At 31.4% G+C, this 22,078-nt stretch overlaps 2 protein-coding genes and 1 long non-coding RNA gene across 4 annotated transcripts; 2 read left to right on the top strand and 1 right to left on the bottom strand.

The window, feature by feature from the left end:
- Positions 1–5,391: 5,391 nt before the first annotated feature.
- On the top strand, positions 5,392–15,959 carry LOC113402981 (uncharacterized). 2 transcript variants are annotated; one of them, XM_026643383.2, is made up of 8 exons: positions 5,392–5,661; positions 7,524–7,626; positions 12,667–12,798; positions 13,052–13,286; positions 13,779–13,934; positions 14,381–14,535; positions 15,247–15,298; positions 15,382–15,959. In XM_026643383.2, the coding sequence occupies exons 1-8, from the start codon at positions 5,587–5,589 to the stop codon at positions 15,605–15,607; spliced, it is 1,134 nt and encodes a 377-aa protein (XP_026499168.2). In that variant the 5' UTR covers positions 5,392–5,586; the 3' UTR covers positions 15,608–15,959. The 2 variants fall into 2 exon arrangements, with proteins under 2 accessions (XP_026499168.2, XP_026499169.1); XM_026643384.2 differs by lacking the exon at positions 13,779–13,934.
- Positions 13,857–15,474, bottom strand: LOC135193710 (uncharacterized). Its single transcript, XR_010309392.1, has 3 exons — positions 15,230–15,474; positions 14,371–14,543; positions 13,857–13,996 (listed from the first exon to the last, which is right to left on the bottom strand). It is a non-coding gene; the product is annotated as an uncharacterized LOC135193710 (long non-coding RNA).
- Positions 15,960–18,941: 2,982 nt separating the features above from the next.
- On the top strand, positions 18,942–21,745 carry LOC113402980 (opsin-2-like). Its single transcript, XM_026643382.2, has 8 exons — positions 18,942–19,098; positions 19,192–19,377; positions 19,489–19,698; positions 19,826–19,962; positions 20,266–20,431; positions 20,739–20,925; positions 21,016–21,098; positions 21,345–21,745. Exons 1-8 carry the CDS (start codon positions 19,025–19,027, stop codon positions 21,451–21,453), a joined length of 1,152 nt encoding a protein of 383 aa, XP_026499167.1. The 5' UTR covers positions 18,942–19,024; the 3' UTR covers positions 21,454–21,745.
- Positions 21,746–22,078: the final 333 nt, after the last annotated feature.

The following is a 22,078-nucleotide window of genomic DNA, read 5'->3' as shown; positions in this document are numbered from 1 at the left end:
TTTTGGTTAACTTCACTTGTTATATTAAAAAATCTAAATATCTTTATTCATGTAAGCATTTACGACCACTTTTGAAACCAGTAAACTTTGTAGTTATTCTTTTCCACCAATTATATTACACAAACCTATAATAGCTTAACAGTTTACAGACCGTTCAACGATGTTAATTTTATAGGTTTGATCTTATCCCCTTGGTTTTTTATTCTTCCTCAACACAGGCTTTATACTGTAATTGTTGAAAGTTAAAACATCAAATTATATAAAATATATTCGTTTGCCTAAAAAACAGTGTCATTTATACCCAATGGAATTTACTAAACAAATAACTTATTCTCAAAATTAAACAAAGAGTAAATGTTAATTGAAGCCTCCATAAAAAGGGAGAGTTCCAATGTTTCATAAATCGGGTTGTAAGCAAATTAACCTTAAGAAACGATACGCAAATGTTCATTACATATTTTTCTATTATGTCATTTTAAAGAATACATAATATAATAAGTTAAATCGTCTATTTTCTCTTACCTTTTCTGTATGATGATGTCGTTCTAACCGATTGCAGCCACGGCGGTAATTCGCAAAGGATACTAACCAACTATGCAGGACATATTATAGTTCACAAGTGTATACGCAAACACAGGTGCACTCTCTATTCACTCAACCTCATAATCCGATGGGACAGCAAATCAGACAACCTGAAAGAGTTCAGGCACTGGACCAACGGCTTTATGTGCTTTCCGAGGCACGGAAGTGTACACACTTACACTTACTGAGATTTTTCGATAGAAAAACCCAATAACTTTTCATCTGTTCAACCCGGATTTGAACTCAGGACCTCGTGATTTGCAACCATACACCTAGCCATTAGGTCAATGCAGCTGGCAGCCTGCTGCTGTCGAAATTTTGACTGAACTTACATACATATCCTTAACAATATAAGTATTATATTCATTGTGAGAGTTTTCTGTAACAAAAGTTGTTATTTGTATTTTGCAGGTTCATATTTTATATTCTGCAGGTTTGAGTAGACTGAAATATGTTTGAATTAAAGCGAGGAAAATAGACGTGGGATGCGCGCTATTATGCAGTAGTAAACGGTACGAATAGATAAATCGCTTCGCTCGATTTAATACAACAGTATTATATAACCAACTATCATAATATTTTTTTTTTATCTTACTATTTAAAAGAAACTTCTAATTTTGTCAGTCAATGCCGAAAAAAGTAGCTAGAATGCGTATTATGTAAACAAAGTGTATTTATTTCAGGAAATAATGACAAATAAATGTAGAAAAATGTGTTGGAGAAACTGGTATAAATGGCCATCAATATAGACTGACTACACTACACAAAAATATATTTGATTAAAATCTAATTCAAGTACAGTCATCAATCATCCTAAAAGTTAATGATGCTACTTGGATGTTAAACAAACAGGTACAACAAAACGAACACAAAGTAAAGCTTATGTCGAGACATGTCAGAAAAAATATGTCTTATAGGTTTTTTAGTAAACAATAGCATCGCGACGAAAATGCGTTTATTTAACTTTGTGCAGGAGAAGCCGCGGCGATGAGTACTGGCATATATAGTAGTATTTTCCGCAATGCTCTGACATAATCATAGAGTCGAATGTAACGAGGAAAAGGTTGATTACACTTGCTTTGTTTTACACTGTAATAATCAAATATAACGACTCGTACGTTAAAAGACATCAACGCTCACTGCCCCGATTTTTTTACACTGCTATACATATATTAAGTCAGGTCACAAATATCTGTCTCTATGGAATGTACTTCGGAGCTCAATCCACCAAGCTTTTTTGGAGAAGTTGGCTTTAAAAGATATGGAAGAAATAAATCTGAAATTATTTTTTAACGAACGTTCGTTTACCGTTTGAATTTTTTACTGTGGTCGTGGATTATTTTTCTATGATTTGCAAATCAGCTGAAATTTCCATAAACTTTATCCTTTCGTAATATGGTAAATTTATCTTACACCTTCATTTGTAAATATTGTCAAGTTTCAACAAATTACTCAAAACTTTTGCAATGAAGTCTAGAAGCAAAGTAAGTATAAATATAATACAAACTTTTCTAATTTAATTCATGTCAACATAACGCCTATATATGTATAACGCTTAAGAGTTTATTTAAACACGCTAATTACTAGAAACTATTCCGAATTTTAACATAAACTTACTAATTTATTCAGAAAAGTTATATATTTTGACCCATGGAAGTAAAGCAGAAACCTAGTTTAGTATATGTAAAAATTAAATAAATTCTACAACAAATACTCATTGACAATGAATTTGTTAATTTTTTTTTTATAAAATTACATTGTCAAATGAAACCGTTTTCTTACGGCAACAGAAAAAGCGACGACAGTATAATTATTTGTTTATGTTATATATGTTAGCGCTTTCACAAAATTTAACGTTAATTGATCATAAGCATTATTTTTGTGTTTTACATATTAAGATAAATTGTTAAAAGAAGTATTATTATTATATCACTACCAGGCAATGGCTCAGGAGCCTTCACGTGACACGCTCCGTCAGGGTGATATACGCCGTTACCAGGGGCGTAAAACACTTGTGGCAGAAGGTCATACATTCCGCCTTGCTGAGGATAAATCAGTCCTGGGGGTATGCCAATAACCTCTTGACATGAAAAAGTACCCCGTGGTATCGAACTACCCCCACTTACAGTCTCGAAAGAAGACTGTTGAAGGTAATTGCCACATCCAAAGATACCACCAGAATCACTACTCTTCGGGCCACCGCCGCAGACTGGGTCTTCTTGGTATTTAGAGTGATGTGATGTGAGCATCGTAGAACGGCCCACCCTAAACCCGGACTTCAGATGTGAGAGATTCGAAGCCGTGGAACAAGAATGGCAGCGAGAGTCTTCTGGAAGAGCTTGCCCATCTTAATCGGTAGCACAATTGGCCTGTATGCCTAAGGAGAGTAGAGGAAGAGGTCAATACCCATATATCCGGGTATGCGTGATAACTTCCCAAGCCTTACCACTTCAATAAGGAATGCATGATCTTTGAGTCCAGATAATTCATATGTCGATTGAGTAATTCAATGACAAAAAAAAATTACTCGTAAAGAAATTTTTCTTATTGTTTAATTTCTCTCGTTATAATAATAACGAAATATCACTGTATATTCGAATAAAAGTGAGATCGCAATGTTGTGTTATCTAAGTGGTGTGTCGGTGAGTATCTAACGACTGGCAGTGTTAATTCAAAGTTAGATTTTTAATGCTGTTATTAAAACTTAAATACGTATGTATAACGGGTTTAATAAATCTCATCTTCTCATCATTCTCTGCAAAATAAAAGAGAACACAAAAAGAACAGTATAAAATTTTGTATAACTATTTAACTTTATATATAAACCATCATAAGTATGTTAAAAAGCTAAAATAATATTATATACTTGTCTACTGCATTATCAATGTTAAGTAAAATTATCCAACGGATATCAAAAGGATTTAAAACTGTTTATTTAGTAGAGCTAACGCTGGAAGCTTTGACAAGCTAGGAACTTCATAATGAGTAACCAAAATAAATCGTTTGATGTCCTAACTTTTGAATTAGATTTATTAAGGATCGGTGTTGATTGCTATTAAAAAGGTAACAATTTATTTGCAAGTTTCAAAACTTTTTATATACCTATATTTATATATATATGTTCTATTAGTATACTTCATATTCATAAAAAAAATCAAAACATAAAAATTTATTCGAAAAAAGACGTACAGCTTCCAGAAATTTATCAACGGTCAGCTAGGACATTTAAATCCGTCGCAGGTAGGTACTACGTAGGATGGGAGAACTCAGACCCAAAATTATCACTAACGAAGGTCTTCATATTGAGTGGCTTATTCATTAACCCACTCAAGTCGAAGTACTGCCATAGCTGACAAGATGGTAGAATATACCAATCCGACAAGCAAGCAAATGTTATTTTATCAGTATTACCTAACGAACGCTAAATACTAGTAATCTAGGGATCAGTACTAGGGAATTACAGTGTGTAGGATATTTATATTTTACATTCCAGATGTTCCATCAAATCAAATGAAAATAATCTTATTGAACGAAGCTTATACAAGAATTTTGAATTCTCAAAGGTTATTTCACAATTCTATTCTACTAAAAAATATTTCTTCGTCATAGTTTTTAATATGTTTGTCAACTTTAGTTAATGTTGTATTTACCTATCAGTTGGCATGGAGGTTCCACGAGGAAAATTATTTGGATTTTTCCATTCTGTATATTCATAAATAATATTTAAGTATTTGATAGATACAGTAACAATTAGCAGCCTTTACATTAAGCCCGCTTATTGTACAGATTAAAAAAATCTTCAATAAAGATTTTAAGACAAAAATAAAATAAATAAATGACTTTATTAATATAAATGAGCGTTATCAAAATTTTATTTTTAATTTCAGTATTTTCTGTTGCATAAAAATAACAAAATAATACTAGAAATTACATTTGATGAAATTACATGAAAAATAAATAAAGAAAATTTAGTTCCATTTGTTTAAAATACCCGCGCAGCTTCCTATACACAATTAAGCGAATTACACCTCATGTACTATTCGTTTTAAAGTGTATTTTGTTGTTAAACATAATTTAACATGCTTAAACATACATAGTATAACAAAATGTTAGAAGGAGAAACGCATTGGTGTCCGATAAAAAATTGAAAGAATTATTTCTATTTTTTTACATATAAACTCCATAATTTAGCTATCAATAAGAGCTGAAATGGCCCAGTAGGTAGATCAGAAGAAGCTCAATCGAAGATTGCGGGTTCAAACCCAGACAAACATCACTGAGTTTTTATGTGCTTAATTGCGTTTATAATTCATCTCATGCTCGATAGTTAAGTTAAACGTCGTGAGGTAATTTGCATGTGTCGGATGGAAATAATCCACATTTGTATCCCTTCAAATAGAAGAGGAGGCCTTAGCCCAACAATGGAACACTTACAGTCGTTTACTTTACTCTCCTTTTTATATTGATTTACACATGATTTACGGAACTTCGGTTAAAAAAAATTGCAATACTTCAAGCAAAAACATGATTCTCATATCTTTATGGAACATAAAATAAAATCTGTAAATACGTATACAGTAAAAGCATTGTAGACGTAAATACAATGCTAATAAGCTGTCGACCCAAGTTAAATCTGCACACTAAAATTGCGATGGAAATAATACATACATACATATGAAGTTCCAAATTTCCGTATGTAGTTAAAATTATCAATAAAAATATTTCGTGTTTATGAAAACAGTTTCAATTTTTTTTTCTCGTAACAAAATTATATATATTCATATACACAATGTGAAAATAATAATTTCTGTATAATTATAACTGTTGACGTTTAACGCCTACGTAACGAAGCTCATACCTATCTAGTAATGTGTCCTAGCCAAGGTTCAACTATTGTACGATCGAGTTCGATTTTGTTTGTTGAATTGGGCCGGCTGGAGCAAGGAGGCTGGATGCGTGCGCACTAGAATCCCGTGCAGACGGTAAACGAGCACGGCAGTCGGCATGAGGCGCGCGCGGAGTGTCACTGGGCCCTTAAGGCGCGCCCACCCCGCTTCGGGGGCGACCTGGAATGTCCAGGTAACAACAGTTATTTGACTTACAACTACAACAACCCTTTACACAAACTCTACATTCACATTTAAGACACAATACTCGTCCTTATGTCTAGTTTTATCTTTAACCATAAGCCTATATTTGTTTAAAGACAAATAATTATATCGTGAATGTGATCAGTGGACACAGAAGATTCAACAGTTGGCTGGATACTTGTTGCGCACGCATGAATACATTAAAAATATTTTCATGCTTTTAAGTCAAGGCTAAATAGAAAATAAAAATATAACCAATATTTATAATGTATTTGTTAATATCAGTATTTTAAACAAATCAATATTTGTAAGTTCCAACGGTGAAACCAGATTTTAAATAGTTATTTCCATTTAAATTTTAGTATAATAACCGATTTCTTATTTAAAAACAAGATGGTAAAGCACTAACGTAATGCCTTAAAGTGTAGAGTAGGCTGTATTCAGTTTGCAGTACACGAGAAGCAAGCACTAAACATGAGTGCAGTCTCGTACAAAACGCTTTACGTGAACAAACTAACGGACAATAGACCCCTTTGAAACGACAAGTGGATGCATTCTGAATTCTTTATGATTGCGTCGCGTCGCCGTCTGAATGTTATCTCTAAACAAAGAAGTATAAAAGCTACAATTCAAAATGCATAAGTCTAAAATCATTGTAAGGAAACATATAAAGGCATAACAGTACAATTATGTCTTCTTGAGACACACTTAACTTATGTTTAAAGTAGCCCTTGATCCTTGTTTCGTAATGTTTACCTTTTAGGCTATAACACAATTAGATATACATTTGTATTTTAATATAATATAAATATTTTTTAAATTTATCTTTAAAATATCTGAGTAAGTATATATATATCGATCATCGATCTGTTTACATTTTTGTTTGTAAATAAAATTAATCCGAAAATTTAACATTACATTGCATATAATTATCAAATATCATATTGTATTTTATTATTACATGTATATTATTTGCTATTATTATTATTTACGAGCACTAAATTTATTTTATCGATTTATAATAATTCAACCTTGACTGCTTTAAATGACTAAAAAAATATGATAAATTAAAAAAGTAGCTCTGAAATGTAGGTTAACAGCATCATTCCCAGCATCAAATTAAATATTCAATTTCGAAGCTTTTCCAAAGTAACTATTGGTACATCGTTTCGCTCTCCGACAGAAGTGGTAGTTTATGAATCACTTTTATATCATAAGTGGACGACAGTAAAAACACCAAATACATAGTAACTAGGTTTTGCTTCGTTTATTACCTTTTATAGCAAAGTTAACATAGAAGATTTTATAAGCAATATCGGAGCAATTATATATAAATAGAATAAATTTATAATCATTGACATTATAAAACATAAAATACAAAATGTATTTGTTTTCGATAGCCGAGGAAAGACACGATAGTCTAAAAATAGAACACCATAGATCTCAACAGAAGATTTGCAAATAATACTTTCCTAATTTGCGTAACTTGTGATATTTGTATGTACAGCTGCATGTGTGTCATGTAATATTGCCACATAGCATATCTTCTAAACCGCATTAGAGTATCGTGGATTAAGCTCCAAAATGAGTACGAGCTGTTACTGTTTTTATTGAAACATCCAAGAACGTTATTACCTCTGGTTCTTGATGCACTGATTGGTTACAATATTGTTAGTAGAATTAAGAAATTGATAAATAGAAATAAAATTACAACGTACTAATGATGCAATCAATATCAATGCATTAAATGCAAGTAATACTACAATTGATATTTTTTAAACATATGTCGACCCGACTGTTATAAAAATGTTGTTATTTTTTAATTTTAAATGATTAATGAATATTTTTCAGGTCGTGCGGGGTAAAATGAGTTCACAGTGTTTGTGGCATGCATGTCGAGCGCTCAGTGCCGGCCTGTTACTAATGCTCCTTGGCGCTGCAATGGCTGTTATAGGTATTTTTTTATTTCTTAATATAATACAGCAGATCTAGTACATGACAACGTTGAAATATGACGACCATTTCTACATTAGTACTTGTAACTAAAAATTTCAACCTCACTTATAAAAAAATGGGCACATACTTTGTAACACATCCATTTCACAGATAGTTTTCCTCTCAGATATATTTCATTTAAAAGTAATGAAATTATACTGAGCAAATGAATATAATAGAAATTACGTATATGTATAATGAATCAAAACATAATCGTAAGAACTTAATAACAAAACCGTAATGACATCTCACATAATTTCTACCAAATTGATTATTTAGTGACAATATATTTCCATTCTCTATTTTTTTTAATTACATGTGCTTCATTTGTTTATAATTCATCTCGTGCTCGGCGGTGAAGGAAAACATCGTGAGGATACCTTCTCCTCAACGGGAGAGGAGGCCTTAGCCCAGCAGTGGGAAATTTACAGGCTGATTATGTTATGTTTATGTTTTTTTTTTAATTATACTCTCAACACAATTATTACATATAAATTATTTCAATATTTTTTGCATTAAACGAAAAGTCGACTATCTCCTAACTTCTAAATGAGTAACGTCTATTCTATTACATAACATCGACAAAAAACCTAGACATTGTTTGATAACATGAATATAACTTACTTTCAAGTTAAACCTATTTAAAATAACTCGAAATTTGAAAGCGAAAACCGTGTAAACAGCTGCCTCAGCAAACACCAATAGCTTTAAGGTCAACTTTTGTTCGCAACGTGTATGACGCGGACGCGAAGATATTTCCTGCGTTATGTTCTAGCGTGACATGTCCGGTTTCAGCATCCGCAACTGTCAATAGAAATGCTCGTGTTAACGCAAACCTCATTACGTTGTAAATTTGACATTCTCTTTACACGATTCACACTAAATATTTGATGCAAACTATTTATAAAATGAAAGTAGGTAGATTCTACCGAAGAGAACCGGCAAAAAACTCAGTAGTTACTCTTTTTCACCATTTTAATTACAGAGTTTATGTCAAAATAAAGTACAACAAATATGAAGTCGACGGTTTTTTACCATTAATATCATCTAGTATTGCGAAGTATGCATTATTTATCAATGTTTTTTATGACATGAGATTTAAATTTATTAATAGGCCAAGTTAAAAATAACTGTAGAATTTTATTATAAAAACGTATGATATATATACCCCAGGAACTGTGTGTTAAGGTTGCGTTATCGGAAACTTTCCTCCTCGTGTCTAAGTTATAATTGTGACTCTTTCAAAAATGCAAGGGGCATTGCTAATATTATTTTTGCTTGCTTTATTTAATTATTCCTATATGCCCCTCCAATTAAGGGGACTACAAGAGCTAAGTGCCCTTGAGAATTGCACGCACACACTTACAAAATCGACAAAAACGGCAAGCCCGTGAACTAAGGGTTAAGCGAGGTAACGAGGTTACGCCCAAATATTCTAATAGATGGCGCCAAACCGAGCTAAGTAAGATCAATCATAAATCTCATAAAAAATAGATAGGACAACAGAATTGTTTTTATTTCTTTCGATGTTAGTTAACGAATGATTATAAAAAAAACTGATTCAATTAAACTTACAATATTTTTATTTATATTTTGTACACAATAAAATAGACAGTTAGTTTTAACCTTTTTTTCTTTTATTTATATTATATTATTATACCTACCACAATTAGTTCTTATACTAAATATTAAAACATACCAATTTTTAATATTTTTATAAAAGTTTGATAATCTATTTATATAATAAAATCGTAAGTGTTCGAAACCTGTAGTGTAGTAACCGTGGGGTAACCTATAGCGTAGTGTTTGTTCGTTTTATTAATATCGGTTCACAAAGAAAAAAAAATTCAATTAAAACAAAAACATCTAAATATTTACAAGAAAAAAATGTCGTCAAGTCGATTTGGTTGAATCATTGGTTAACTAGGTTAATCATACTAGGTTTAATTATAAATCTCATAAAAATAGATAGGATATTAGAATTATTTGTTTTGCTTTGGACTGTTATTCGAAAATGATTAAATAATAAAACTGATTTAATTAAACTTAAAATATTTGGATTTGGTACTACAAAAAAAAAAACATTTAGTGTTAATTTTTTTATTCAAATATTTTATTTAATTTCACTTGTATGTATGAATGTATGTACGTATGTCCTGAAATCTTGCAATCAATATTACACCTACTTCCATTGAAGCTATGGAGCTGAAAGTTGGCACACATATTTAGTCTCGATGACAATCCACGATTCATGAATTGCTTCCATTTTCAATCTAATATGGCGGACGTTACTAAAAATTACAATTTTTGAATTACGTACAAATGACACTTCTAAATATTCTAGTTCTCTGGTTCACAACAATTACATTTTTTTTTACGACTTTACTTTTTTTTTATTATTAAAATTAGTTTATACATAACTTTAATTCCTATTATAAACAAAATCGATAAAATTAAACTCTTACGCAATATAAATAGCTTCCGTGTTATTGTTTTCGACTTTCTTTATTCTGTAAAAAATAAATATATGTTAGTAATTATATTTTTATTTATTATAAACGTATGTATTTAAAAAATATGTATCTAAATATGCCCCATAGTACTTTTAATTAAAAATATCAAATTGCTTCGAGTTCATGGGGATCGAACGCAGTCACTCTCAATTGATTTTTTCCATACTTTCACCAAATACTCTATCATAATATTTGAAGAATAGCTCGAAAAATCTGATTGTATGCGAACTGATTGCACATTTTTTTCTAATAGATGTTTTCAATATTCATAATTTATAAAAAAAAAAATATGTTTACTAAAAAAATACTCTTACCTTTTAATATCGTTCATAAGTATGTTCGGCGCTTAATTTATATAAACGTTTTTTAGTTTTCCTCACGCGTTTCACTTCATTTCCCATATTTACACAATTAAAATTTATGACAAATAATATAATAAAAAACAAATGCCTAATTACTACTACATTATTTTAACTTAATATATTTATCTACAAGAAAGAATAATATTTATTATAAGAAAACATGAAACAATGAATTTACAATTAAAATTACAAAAAAATATTTCGTTACGTAATGAGGCTCGTAACGAAAAGATCGACACGTCTGTATAGCATCAGGCCTCGGCCGGCAATGTCTTTACACGGCGTTTACGCACACATGCGTACGATTTTTGTTCGAAAATAAGAATATCTGATTTAAAAAAAATCTATTGAAGTTATTAAAAAAGTGACGCAGAGGTTAAATAATATATTGCTTGTAGAATAATCTGACCAAAAACCAGAATTATTAAATGTATATAAGTATAGTTTTTATTTATTAAAAGATTTTTTTAGAGGTAACTTTGTGATTTTTTTCTATCGTACCAAATTAATTACATCATGTTTTCAAAATAGCAAATAACTAGCATGTATCCTGAAGATTATCATATATTTTTTTCATTTGGTTTACTGCATCGGATCTTATAATTTTTTGCATTATAAAACTTGCATTTAGCTCATGTAGTCCCCTTAAGCATAACCTTAGCATAAAGTAGGAACGACAATAGCACAAGGGATCAGAAACGAACCTTCGACTTTTTACATCGCTCGGCGGCTTAAATCTGTATCTGTAGCGTTGCCTTAAAGCAAAATGCCAAATGATATAATTTTATGAAAATAACAGGAGCATACTAATCGTGCAGTATTAATAAGAGCTAGTGGCCTAACTTTTCTAACCGCGAATGCGTCTCCCTGTCAGGGACGGTGAATGAGGATTAATTAGAAGTTTTGATTTTAAACTGATTCCTAAAAATACTGTTGTATCAGTTAAATTTACATATATTTTTTAAATAAGCTTTAGTTTTGCTTTCTTACATTAAGTAAGGCAAACAGTACGCATTTTGTCTTTTTGACATTTAGAACTAAATTATATTCTTTAAACCAACTCGGTATAAGTGACAATGCATTGTGTAGATTGCCATAATTAGCTTGTTTTCTGTCAACTATAAAAAGCAATGAAGTATCGTTGACAATAAATAAACTGTCATAAATACCTTTAAGATAAACAGGAAAATAAATTATAAATAATAAATAATAAACGACAAAAATAGATCCTTGTGGAACACCCATTCTTAGTACAGATTACAACAACAATATTGAACGAGCTCAAAAAAAACTAAGCAATATTTTAATGAAAGAGCATTTTGAAAACGATAGTTAAACAGAAGAAAACAATAATCATCGCCCAACAAGACCAACAATCTTGAGTATCACGAGTCAAAAGCAAAAAAAAAAAAAATTTTTAAGAATTAAGAGACGGAAGCACACTGATATGTGTTCTAAATTAGATGAAATTTAATTCAAGAACTTTGCTCAAATGTTCTGAAGTGGTTAAGAATTTTTGGCGCTAGTACCACTTCTTCCAAACGTTCCCTCGCTCTATCGCTTCTTACAGAAACTAGTCGTATTTAAGAGGCCGAATATATGCAGCAATTGACATACTTTACAGAAATTGCTGTAGATTGCTCCAGATTGCTTGATTAATTTTTAAAAGATAGTATGACTGTTCATCGCAGATTAACATAGTACAACATTATATAATTATGACTGTTTGAACATGTAAATTTTCTTTCAATCTATAAGATAAACCAATAATGATTAAATAAAATTATAGGACCTCCATAAGTATATTCGAATAAAAATTATCATCCATCATCCTTACTGTAATGATTTACAAATACGTTTGCGCTTAAAATAAATTAAAACGAGAAATGTCGTATAAGAACATTAACTTTAGAATACTGTGATAAAAATATAAGTATTTATTATTTAATGCGATTTATTTCCTTATTACAGACATAGTGAATGTATGTACAGAGAGGCTAAGAGAATACTAATTTATTATCACACAGTGTGCAAACAATTTTTCTTAGACGATGAATAGAACTAATACATATTTGAATATAGATTTATAGGAATATTATACTTGTTTGTTGCTATTAATTGCAGGTTACTACGCGGACACGCTGTCAGTGGCTGAGGAAGTACGAGGCAATGCAACGATTTCAGTTAAAGACGAAGCGCGTGGATTTCATCTCAATAATTTATCTTACGCCGGGCCTATCGTGATGGGCTTTGGAGGTAACTTTGCGTCATAGTTTTAACTGTAAACGATACAGACAACCACTTAAACAAACAATAACAATAACAACAATTTTTTATGCCATCTCAAATTAATCTTTCTTTAATAATTTTCCGTAGCGACATTTCTTTATAAATATAGTGTCCAAAAATCAGAAAATTCAATACTCCAGTTATTAAAATCGATGTTCAACTTAATATTTTCATTTCACGTCATTCCTATTTTTCATTAATTATCGATGTATGACTACAGGATTTATAGTTGTGGCAGCCTGCGTTATGACCTTCGAAGCCCGAGACAGTGCAGCAAAAGTGACACCAGCTCGCCCACAGACATTGCCACGGCCTCTGCCTCGAAGAGGTCCTTGTGCTGCACCTGCACGCCTCGACCAGCTCGGTGTATACCGTCTGCCCCATGTGCTGCCGTTGCCACACGCACTGCCGCTCGCGCCCCCACATCGCATCAGACCACCACACGTTTGTCACAGGTATCACGATAACCAGTATTTGTAACGGAGTAATTGTGTTGTGTGAATTGTTCCAGTCTTCTGCAATGCAATGTTTTTATATATTTATTGCGTATAATTTACGCTTAGGTTTTTTACGCTGCTATATACAAATATAACTGTTTTACATATCATACTTTTATGTACGATGGCATGATGACAAAATGAACTATGTCACTAAGCCATATAAACTACGCTATAATTCATTAAAAAATATGTATAAAACTATTATAAAAAGGTTGCTTTGCTTTTAAGTAAAACAATGCTATACCTCCATTCAAATAGACGTAATTTTTGATGTAAATATCCGAGATCTACAGATATTCACATCGTAGCTTTATAATCATAGTATCTGATCCCCACTAGAACAATGCTTGAACTTCATGAATCATTCATCACGATACACGTCATATTGCCTTAAATCTGGCATGGAATGGCAGGCGTGGAGAGATAGGGCAGTGAGTGTATGTACAGAGTTGGCGGAGTGAAAACAAAAGAACGTGCGCGGTTTGGCTCCGCACCGGACTTGCGGATCGGTAGCACGCGTGCTACGCTACCCGTCACGGCGCTACGACGGCCACTACGTCGCTACGCGCTATCAGTAGATGAACCACCACATTCGGCAGTCAGGTATCAGCCGTTCATAACATCAGATCGTTATCCCTTCTGCTTGCTTTGTATGTAGTTTAATTCTGGGACAATATTATTGTATTTGTAAATGTATTTTTAGGCGACAAATAAAGGCAATCATCAACATTTTCATATTCCAACAAAAGTAAGCAAATCGAACCGTGTTTATACATTTGTAATAAGTGTTAAATTATCTAATGATAAGCATGTAATTTATTATTTAACTTATTCTACACGTAAAACTAAATATGACACTATGATTTTAAATAAATATCTCTATAATTTTTGATTTGTGAAACATTAAACAAAAAGCTCAACAATTATTTAAATACAACGACTTTTCTTTTCTTAGCTATATTTTTTACACTGCCATTTTGTACTTTCATGCAATGTTTTATTACAGTAAGTTATGCTACGAGAAGTTATAATCACTTACATTTATACAGCGCAAGTGCAGCAGAGTCAGAATGTGGTTCGCAGTCGTCTCTTGCATTGGACCTACACGCAAGCGGCGCATGCGCAGGTGTTACGTTGCGAGTGCGTGACAACACACGACGACGCCCACTCGCGCGACAACAGAGGCTCGTAGAAGACTTACATCGTAAGTTTCTATAATTTATACATTTGATATATACATAAGATTGAATATCATCCATATCTTTTACATACATGTATAATTTAAACTGGTGAAATCTGAAACTTTCTTTAAGTATTAAGAGACATCCAAAAATCAATCAACTGTAGTCATAATTACAAAACGCGCAATATAGTTGCCATCCTTTCCATCGCGCGAGTCAAATTGTACAAAATAACGATAACCGAATGTTACCATATTTTTAACCGCGCAAATGTGCAATTTCATAAATCTAGCCTAATCTACCGCAACCACTCACCACTTTCCTTATTTATTATTTATTCTTTTATTTTTAGGAAGCTGATGAGTGGATTAAATGGCCGTAGATTCCAAGCTCTTGGGTTAAAAATTCACGTGGAGCCGGTAAAACGTTACTATGTTTTAATAAAGCAGTTGGTCCTTCGCCTGAGCTCTTTCACGTTTGTATTTTAGGGAATATAGAGTGCATCTGCATTAGCGCACATACTTGTACTTTAATATGTCCTACGTAGTTAGCTCGTCTCCCTTGAGATATCCCGCCGTGGCGGATTTCGGTCAGGACGACATTATTAATTACCCGTGACTAATATCTGACTACCTATTATCAACTTATATTGCGCGTATTGTTAACATTATTTTAATCTGTACTATACCAGGGTAAATATCATTGAAATAAACTTACTTTATATGTTTTGACAGCTCCAGTCGAAAGCATCAGTATAATTGGCAACATAGAAGAATCTCCACCGAAGTAACTAATAAGAATATTATTACTTTTTAAAGTATAATTTTGTACATTTTTAAAATAATAATTCAATAATACAATTATTTTAGAAACAACGAAAAGCAGAGCTGCGAGACTGTTGAAATGGTTCATCTAACCGTAGAACAAGAGGCGCGTGCGCGAAGTGCTCCTCCTCCCTCCCATACTTCACCTCCGGTGTCACCTCAAATTGTAATATCACCTCCACTATCACCTTCACTTCAAAAAGAAACCAATATTCTTATAGAAAAACCTGACAATGACAGCTTCGAACAATCTCCACCACCGGACGAATGAATAACGAATGTATAATTGAGTCTCAAATCTCTGAGACTGAACATTTGATGATTTCAGAAAACCCTTTGTAAACATTTTACAAAAATTTACAGTTTATCTTTATAAATTGTATTTGTGTATATTTTATAACGAATTGGTATTGTTTATTGTTACTAAAATTATTGCTATTGTTTACTATAAAATATATGAAAACGATCGGTGCGTATTAGTAGACACAGTATTATCTTACAAGGTACGTCCGTATAAAAATGTCTCTCATAAACTACGGTTCAGTATAAAAGCAGAAAATCAAAATAATTAGATTCAACCATTAACGCTTTTCTCTAGAACTTTACAACCCCTTAAGATAAAAGACTGATAAAAGCGAATTTTGTAAAGAATTAACCAGATATTTCTATGATAAAATAAACAATAAAGACTATTATTAATACTAATGGAATGTGAAGTAGATGTAGTTTTATGGAACAGTATGGGTATATTAACAATACGGAAAGAGGTAATTAATATTCATTATTAAATTATCACAATTATTTTTATTATAATTCTACATAATACACTTCTCGTTCGAGTCAATAACGAATCTTGTCCATTAAATTATTCATAGAAATGTTTTTCGTACGATAATATATTTCCTTAAATTAAATGTCTTATACTGTATATTAGTTTAGTAATCTGTGTATTATAAATAAGAACAGATTCTCATAGTCAATAGTGTAACTGATAAGGTTAATCTTGGAATTCTAATACGGTAAAAAACCTAAAAACTTATACATACATAAAACTACCGTGATAGAATTTGAAAAATTACATAAATATAAGGTTTTTATTTTTAAATATATCTACACAAATGGAAACATTATGAACTCAATTTTAATTAGTAAACGCTACAGAATCAATCAAACTGCATTAACAATAAATATGCTTGTAATATATTTTTGATTGAACACAATCATCAATAATTATTTCAATTATTTTTCTCACTATTATTATTAAAATATCTATCAAGGTATCTATAAATTCATAATATAGTATGTATATATTCCATTGTTATAAAAGTTTCTGAGGATTGGATCCAACCTTCGGGTCGGGCCGATAAAATGTACTACTAGTGTACACTAGGTATTTCTGTTAGAAAATCCTTAGTAGTAATCGTCGAAGTCTGGAAGTTTGGAATGTGTAAATTTCCTGTGCCTCGTGGTGCCGTTGGTCCTGCGCCTGATCTGTTTCCATCTAATCGAATTCTGAGAATGATGGAAAAGAAAATGAACCTGGATTTGCGCTCGCACTTGTGCACTATAATATTTCCTGCGTTGCCAGGTATCCATTGAGGACCCGTGTACGTTGCCATGCCCGAAATCGGACAAGAAGACATTATCACATCACGAACGTTGATAGTAAGGTCGGAAATGTTTAATTGTTTATCCGACATACATTAATGGAAATCAACTAACGTTCTTCTCAAATATACTTTATTCAATTAGGCTTTTACATTTGAATCGTAATTTTACGAAACTATGATAAATAGATTCTACCAAGAAGAACCGACAAGAAACTCAGTAGTTACTCTTTTCCAACATTTAAAATACAAAGTTAGTTAAATACAATTATATATATATATATATATATATATATCACATCATGCTTGGAAGTCAACAAGTATTGTACTTACATATTATGTCCCTAGCGTGCCGGTTATGTTTATTCAGATTAATAAAATTTAAGTAATAATAAAGTTAAATTATAGAGTGATATTATTTAAAATTACTCACATGCCTATTATTAACATACAGTTATTAATTACACATAATATTTATATTTTTTATTTAATTTTTTTATTGATGTGTGCTATTCTTATTTATCAGCCGTAAATAAGAGATGCCTATGTCGCAAAAAAACATTTTCAAAAAAATCGCCTATTTTTATTTAAGGTAACAAATGGTAAGGTATTTAAATAGATACTATATATATAATCTATATATATATAATGTAACAAATGTAACAAATGGTCATTTCATGCCATTATTTATACGAATAAGTTAATCATTTGACCCAAGACATCGTCTTCGTCTGACTGAACCGCTATTTCATAAATAAAATATACTCCTAAAGGGTATTATACCGTTTCTAACTAAAAAAATGTCAAATGTACCATTGTGTAGATAATCCAAATGGTTGTTGTGATGTCTATTAAAGTTGTTGATGATGACTAAATCTTTTATTCCTATTTATACATATGTAATAAAATAAAAAAGAACAATATTATGTACTTTATTGACAACAATTATATTAATTGTATTATATAATATACCTAACCATAAGTTTATAATTTACTTTAATAAAATTAATTACATTTTTCCACACCGATGTAAATTACAGAGATGCATACAAAACATATATTTTGTAACCATTAAGAGGACAGTCCTTGCGGAACGCCAAAATAGCGCTTACTATTTTCAAAATATCTTAAAACTGGAGCATTGATTATGGATAAAAAAATACATTCAGTATCTCAATAGATATATCTCAAGTTTCACCGCATGATATTTATAAAATTTGTATCAATAACCTGGTAAATTAATCGTCAACATCACTCCAAACACTGAAATCGACCTTTTCTATTAACATTTTTTAAGCTATTTAGCGGCTAGTTTATACATGTATTTTTGGTTAAATGGTTAATTTAAGAAGTGATTATTTAATGTGTCTTTACTTTAATTTAATTCGGTATATCTACCAACCTTAAAATATCAAGAAAATAATTATTATTATTTAGTTAAACGAAAGCAGTTGAAACAATAAAAATCATAATGAATATTTGGCATCTTAATGCACTCTGACCGCACCCTATGCTAACAAATAATTTATAATTGCGTTTGCGAGTGACAACCTTATAGCTAATACATTACTCGTAATTAAATGTATGTTTATAAATCCTACGTTATGAACGCGCAATGAAAATTTAATTTATTCGTTGCACCGAAAACAAGCAACTAATTATCTCCGGGGATGCGTACGATACACTGCACAATGCAACTGTATTATTGAAAAGTACCTATGTGTGTGTTCTAAAATTAATTCCCACGCTTACAAACTACGCTCTTAAATTAATAATTATTTATTGAAATAAATACAAAGTAAAATATAACTTTATTGCGTCACATGAAACCTATTTATTATTTGTAAGGTTTCCTATAATTCTAACGCCTGTGAAATGTAACCATCTTCACTAATGCTGCGCAAATCACCACAAATCTATGTCAGTAAAATCACGACTAATCCTAACACGGCCATGGATATAGATAATCCTGGGAATCTCGTTAGCTGTGGCTAGCTGATATAAAATAAAGGGATGGGTTCACAGAGCCAGCAGTCAGTCTGTGGTATGGGCCACGCACACTACCGAGGACTGCTCACAGAATGATCCCGGTACTCAACATGGACAATAAGACGGAAAATTATAATATCTATGGTGCTTACTTTGCTCCCCTCAGGTAATTATAACTTAAAATATAAATATAAACCATTGATATATAATCAAATATCTGTATATATACATACATATTTAAATATTTGAATTTGATTAGATCTAGCGATGGCATCAAGATGCTGGTCGACGGTCTGGAGGGCGAAGACTTGGCAGCAGTTCCTGAGCACTGGTTTTCCTACGCCGCACCGCCTGCCAGCGCGCACACCGCATTGGCGCTTCTTTACTGCTTTTTGACTGCTGCTGCTTTAATCGGAAATGGACTAGTAGTATTTATATTTTCCACGTCAGTACTCTTTGGTTTTACCGAAAATAATATCTCACATATTACATTAGTAATATGCGTTTATATAATCTGAAATAATTTTGCTTTTTTATTTTACCACCTCTACAACAGGACAAAGAGCTTACGGACATCCAGCAATCTACTCATTCTAAATCTGGCAATCCTTGATTTTATAATGATGGCAAAGGCGCCGCTTTTCATCTACAACAGCGCCATGCGAGGCTTTGCTACTGGGGCTTTGGGATGTCAGATCTTCGCTGTTCTAGGTTCTTATAGCGGCATCGGTGCGGGGATGACCAACGCTTGTATCGCATATGATAGGTAATTTTTTTTTGTTTTATTTGAAAATAAAATACTGTAAGTATTTTATTAGACAATTAGTCTATAAAAAAATGATATCAGGTGAATATTTTTATTTTTCTTATATGAATTAAATATATTTTTGCAGACATTCAACAATAACCCGTCCACTCGATGGGCGGTTGTCGCGTGGAAAAGCTTTATTGATGATAGCTATCGTATGGATTTACGCGACACCTTGGTCATTAATGCCACTATTCAAAGTGTGGGGACGATTTGTACCTGGTAATATATTATATTCCTTATGGCTTTTACACTCTCAAACTCTTACACTTTTTAAATCATTAAAACTTTTAGTAAATATCATTATATAAATATTAACAAAATACACAGAAAGGAAACACGGGAAATGTTAAATTTTATTTCTTTTTAAAAAATAAAAAATCTAAAGTTTATTTTTTCTTTGTACGAGTATGTATTGGCCCAAAAACGTCATGTTTTTGGGCCATGTTTTTGGGTTCAGTAATCACAAAATAGATTTCAATAATAAGTGCCTACTTTATAATAACTCATATTGAATGTTTTCAGAGGGTTACTTAACATCGTGTACGTTTGACTACCTTTCCAACACATTCGACACCAAATTATTTGTAGGTTGCATATTTGTATGCAGCTATGTTTTTCCCATGAGTTTTATCATATATTTCTACAGCGGAATCGTCAAACAAGTATTTGCACATGAAGCAGCCCTAAGGTAATCTTAAGTGTTTTAGCATTTAATGTTGTTTTTTAACTTATATAATACATAAATAAAATTCATGTATAACATTTGAAGATCCTGTTTACTTTCAATTTATTTCAAGTTAATGATGATAATTAAAATAATCAATATAATATAAAAAATAGTATAAAAAAATAGTATAATATAAAATATAGTATAAAAAAACTAAATTATACCTACAATGATTTATCATATTTTTTGGTACCTATTTAATAAATATCTAAATTGTTCTAAAAAATGTCCGTTGAGACTAAGTTCTAAAAACAGATTCTATGCGCAGGGAACAAGCGAAGAAAATGAACGTTGAATCATTGAGATCTAATCAGAACGCATCCGCGGAATCGGCTGAGATCCGAATCGCGAAGGCAGCGCTCACCGTGTGCTTTCTGTTTGTCGCTTCTTGGACGCCTTACGGCGTAATGTCGTTAATAGGAGCTTTTGGAGATCAGCAACTTTTAACGCCTGGTGTAAGTAAACTATTTTTATGTGATTAATGTATTTTTATTAGTAAAGCAACGTATTTTCTTTGATTTCAACAAGTTTCAACAATTATTCAGGTAACCATGATTCCTGCAGTAACGTGTAAGATTGTAGCGTGTATCGACCCATGGGTCTATGCAATCAGCCATCCAAAATACAGGTACGTGGTATTTTCCCGTACTGATTGTAATGCGCATTTTGGAAAAGACCAATCAATACATAAAGAGTATTTGATACTTGATTCATGTTACAACTACAGCTAAATCTGCTAATTTTAATTTTCTTAATATCTTTTTTTTATTATTGAAACTTTTTTTTCTATAAATAATCATAATTTATTCATTTATACTAACACTAAAATATATCCAAGTTATGTTACTAAGAAAAATACTTGTATTTACATTAGACAAGAACTTCAGCGACGTATGCCTTGGCTCCAAATCAACGAGCCAGATGAAAATGCTTCGACGGGCACCAACAACACAGCAAATTCTTCTGCGCCAGCAACAGCGTAACTGATGACAGGGATAACGAACCAAGCGAATAAAATGGACTAAGGCTAGCTTTAATAAATATTAAATGCAAAAAAAAATATATAAAAAGAGAAACGTTAACATAACTTATTAATTATTTATTTATGTAGTGGTAAGCTCAAAATGAGATTAATTTTATGTATCAAAATGGAGACATTAAAAAACGAAATGGCTAAACTAACGGTACTTTGATTATTTATATTAAACTGTAAATGTTATAATTATAACATGCAATATATGAAAATTAAATAAAAATGAAATGATAACAAAGCAATATTTTAGTTTTATTGAAACAAATCCTAATAATATATCCTTTATTAGAATTAACAAAAAGATAAAACAATCGTCCGAAGGCTTAAATACGCACTTGCACAGCACGCACATTCGCTTGCATTGTAATCACTGAATGTTCAGGTTTGTGTTTAAAATTTATTTATTATCACTATTTAGCTTATAAGTTATCTGGTTAGAAATCTATATTTCTCATTAAGAATAATAATTTACTTACATAAGAAAACACAATAGCTAATTGCAAGTTACATTTAAATTTTAATACGTAACATATGGGTAATTTAAAAAAAGAATAATATCAAAACCGACAACAAAT

Source organism: Vanessa tameamea, chromosome 16 (assembly GCF_037043105.1).
Source record: "Vanessa tameamea isolate UH-Manoa-2023 chromosome 16, ilVanTame1 primary haplotype, whole genome shotgun sequence".
In the NCBI taxonomy this organism is placed as follows: Eukaryota; Metazoa; Arthropoda; class Insecta; order Lepidoptera; family Nymphalidae; genus Vanessa; species Vanessa tameamea.
This window is presented reverse-complemented; position numbering and strand designations above follow the sequence as displayed.

Coding starts and splice junctions, on each gene's coding strand:
- LOC113402981 (XM_026643383.2), top strand. CDS start 5,587: ATGAGGCGCGCGCGGAGTGTCACTGGGCCCTTAAGGCGCGCCCACCCC. Junction 12,799..13,051: donor TATCGTGATGGGCTTTGGAG/GTAACTTTGCGT, acceptor GTATGACTACAG/GATTTATAGTTGTGGCAGCC. Junction 13,287..13,778: donor CCACCACACGTTTGTCACAG/GTATCACGATAA, acceptor GTGTATGTACAG/AGTTGGCGGAGTGAAAACAA.
- LOC113402980 (XM_026643382.2), top strand. CDS start 19,025: ATGATCCCGGTACTCAACATGGACAATAAGACGGAAAATTATAATATC. Junction 19,099..19,191: donor GCTTACTTTGCTCCCCTCAG/GTAATTATAACT, acceptor GAATTTGATTAG/ATCTAGCGATGGCATCAAGA. Junction 20,432..20,738: donor GCACATGAAGCAGCCCTAAG/GTAATCTTAAGT, acceptor TTCTATGCGCAG/GGAACAAGCGAAGAAAATGA.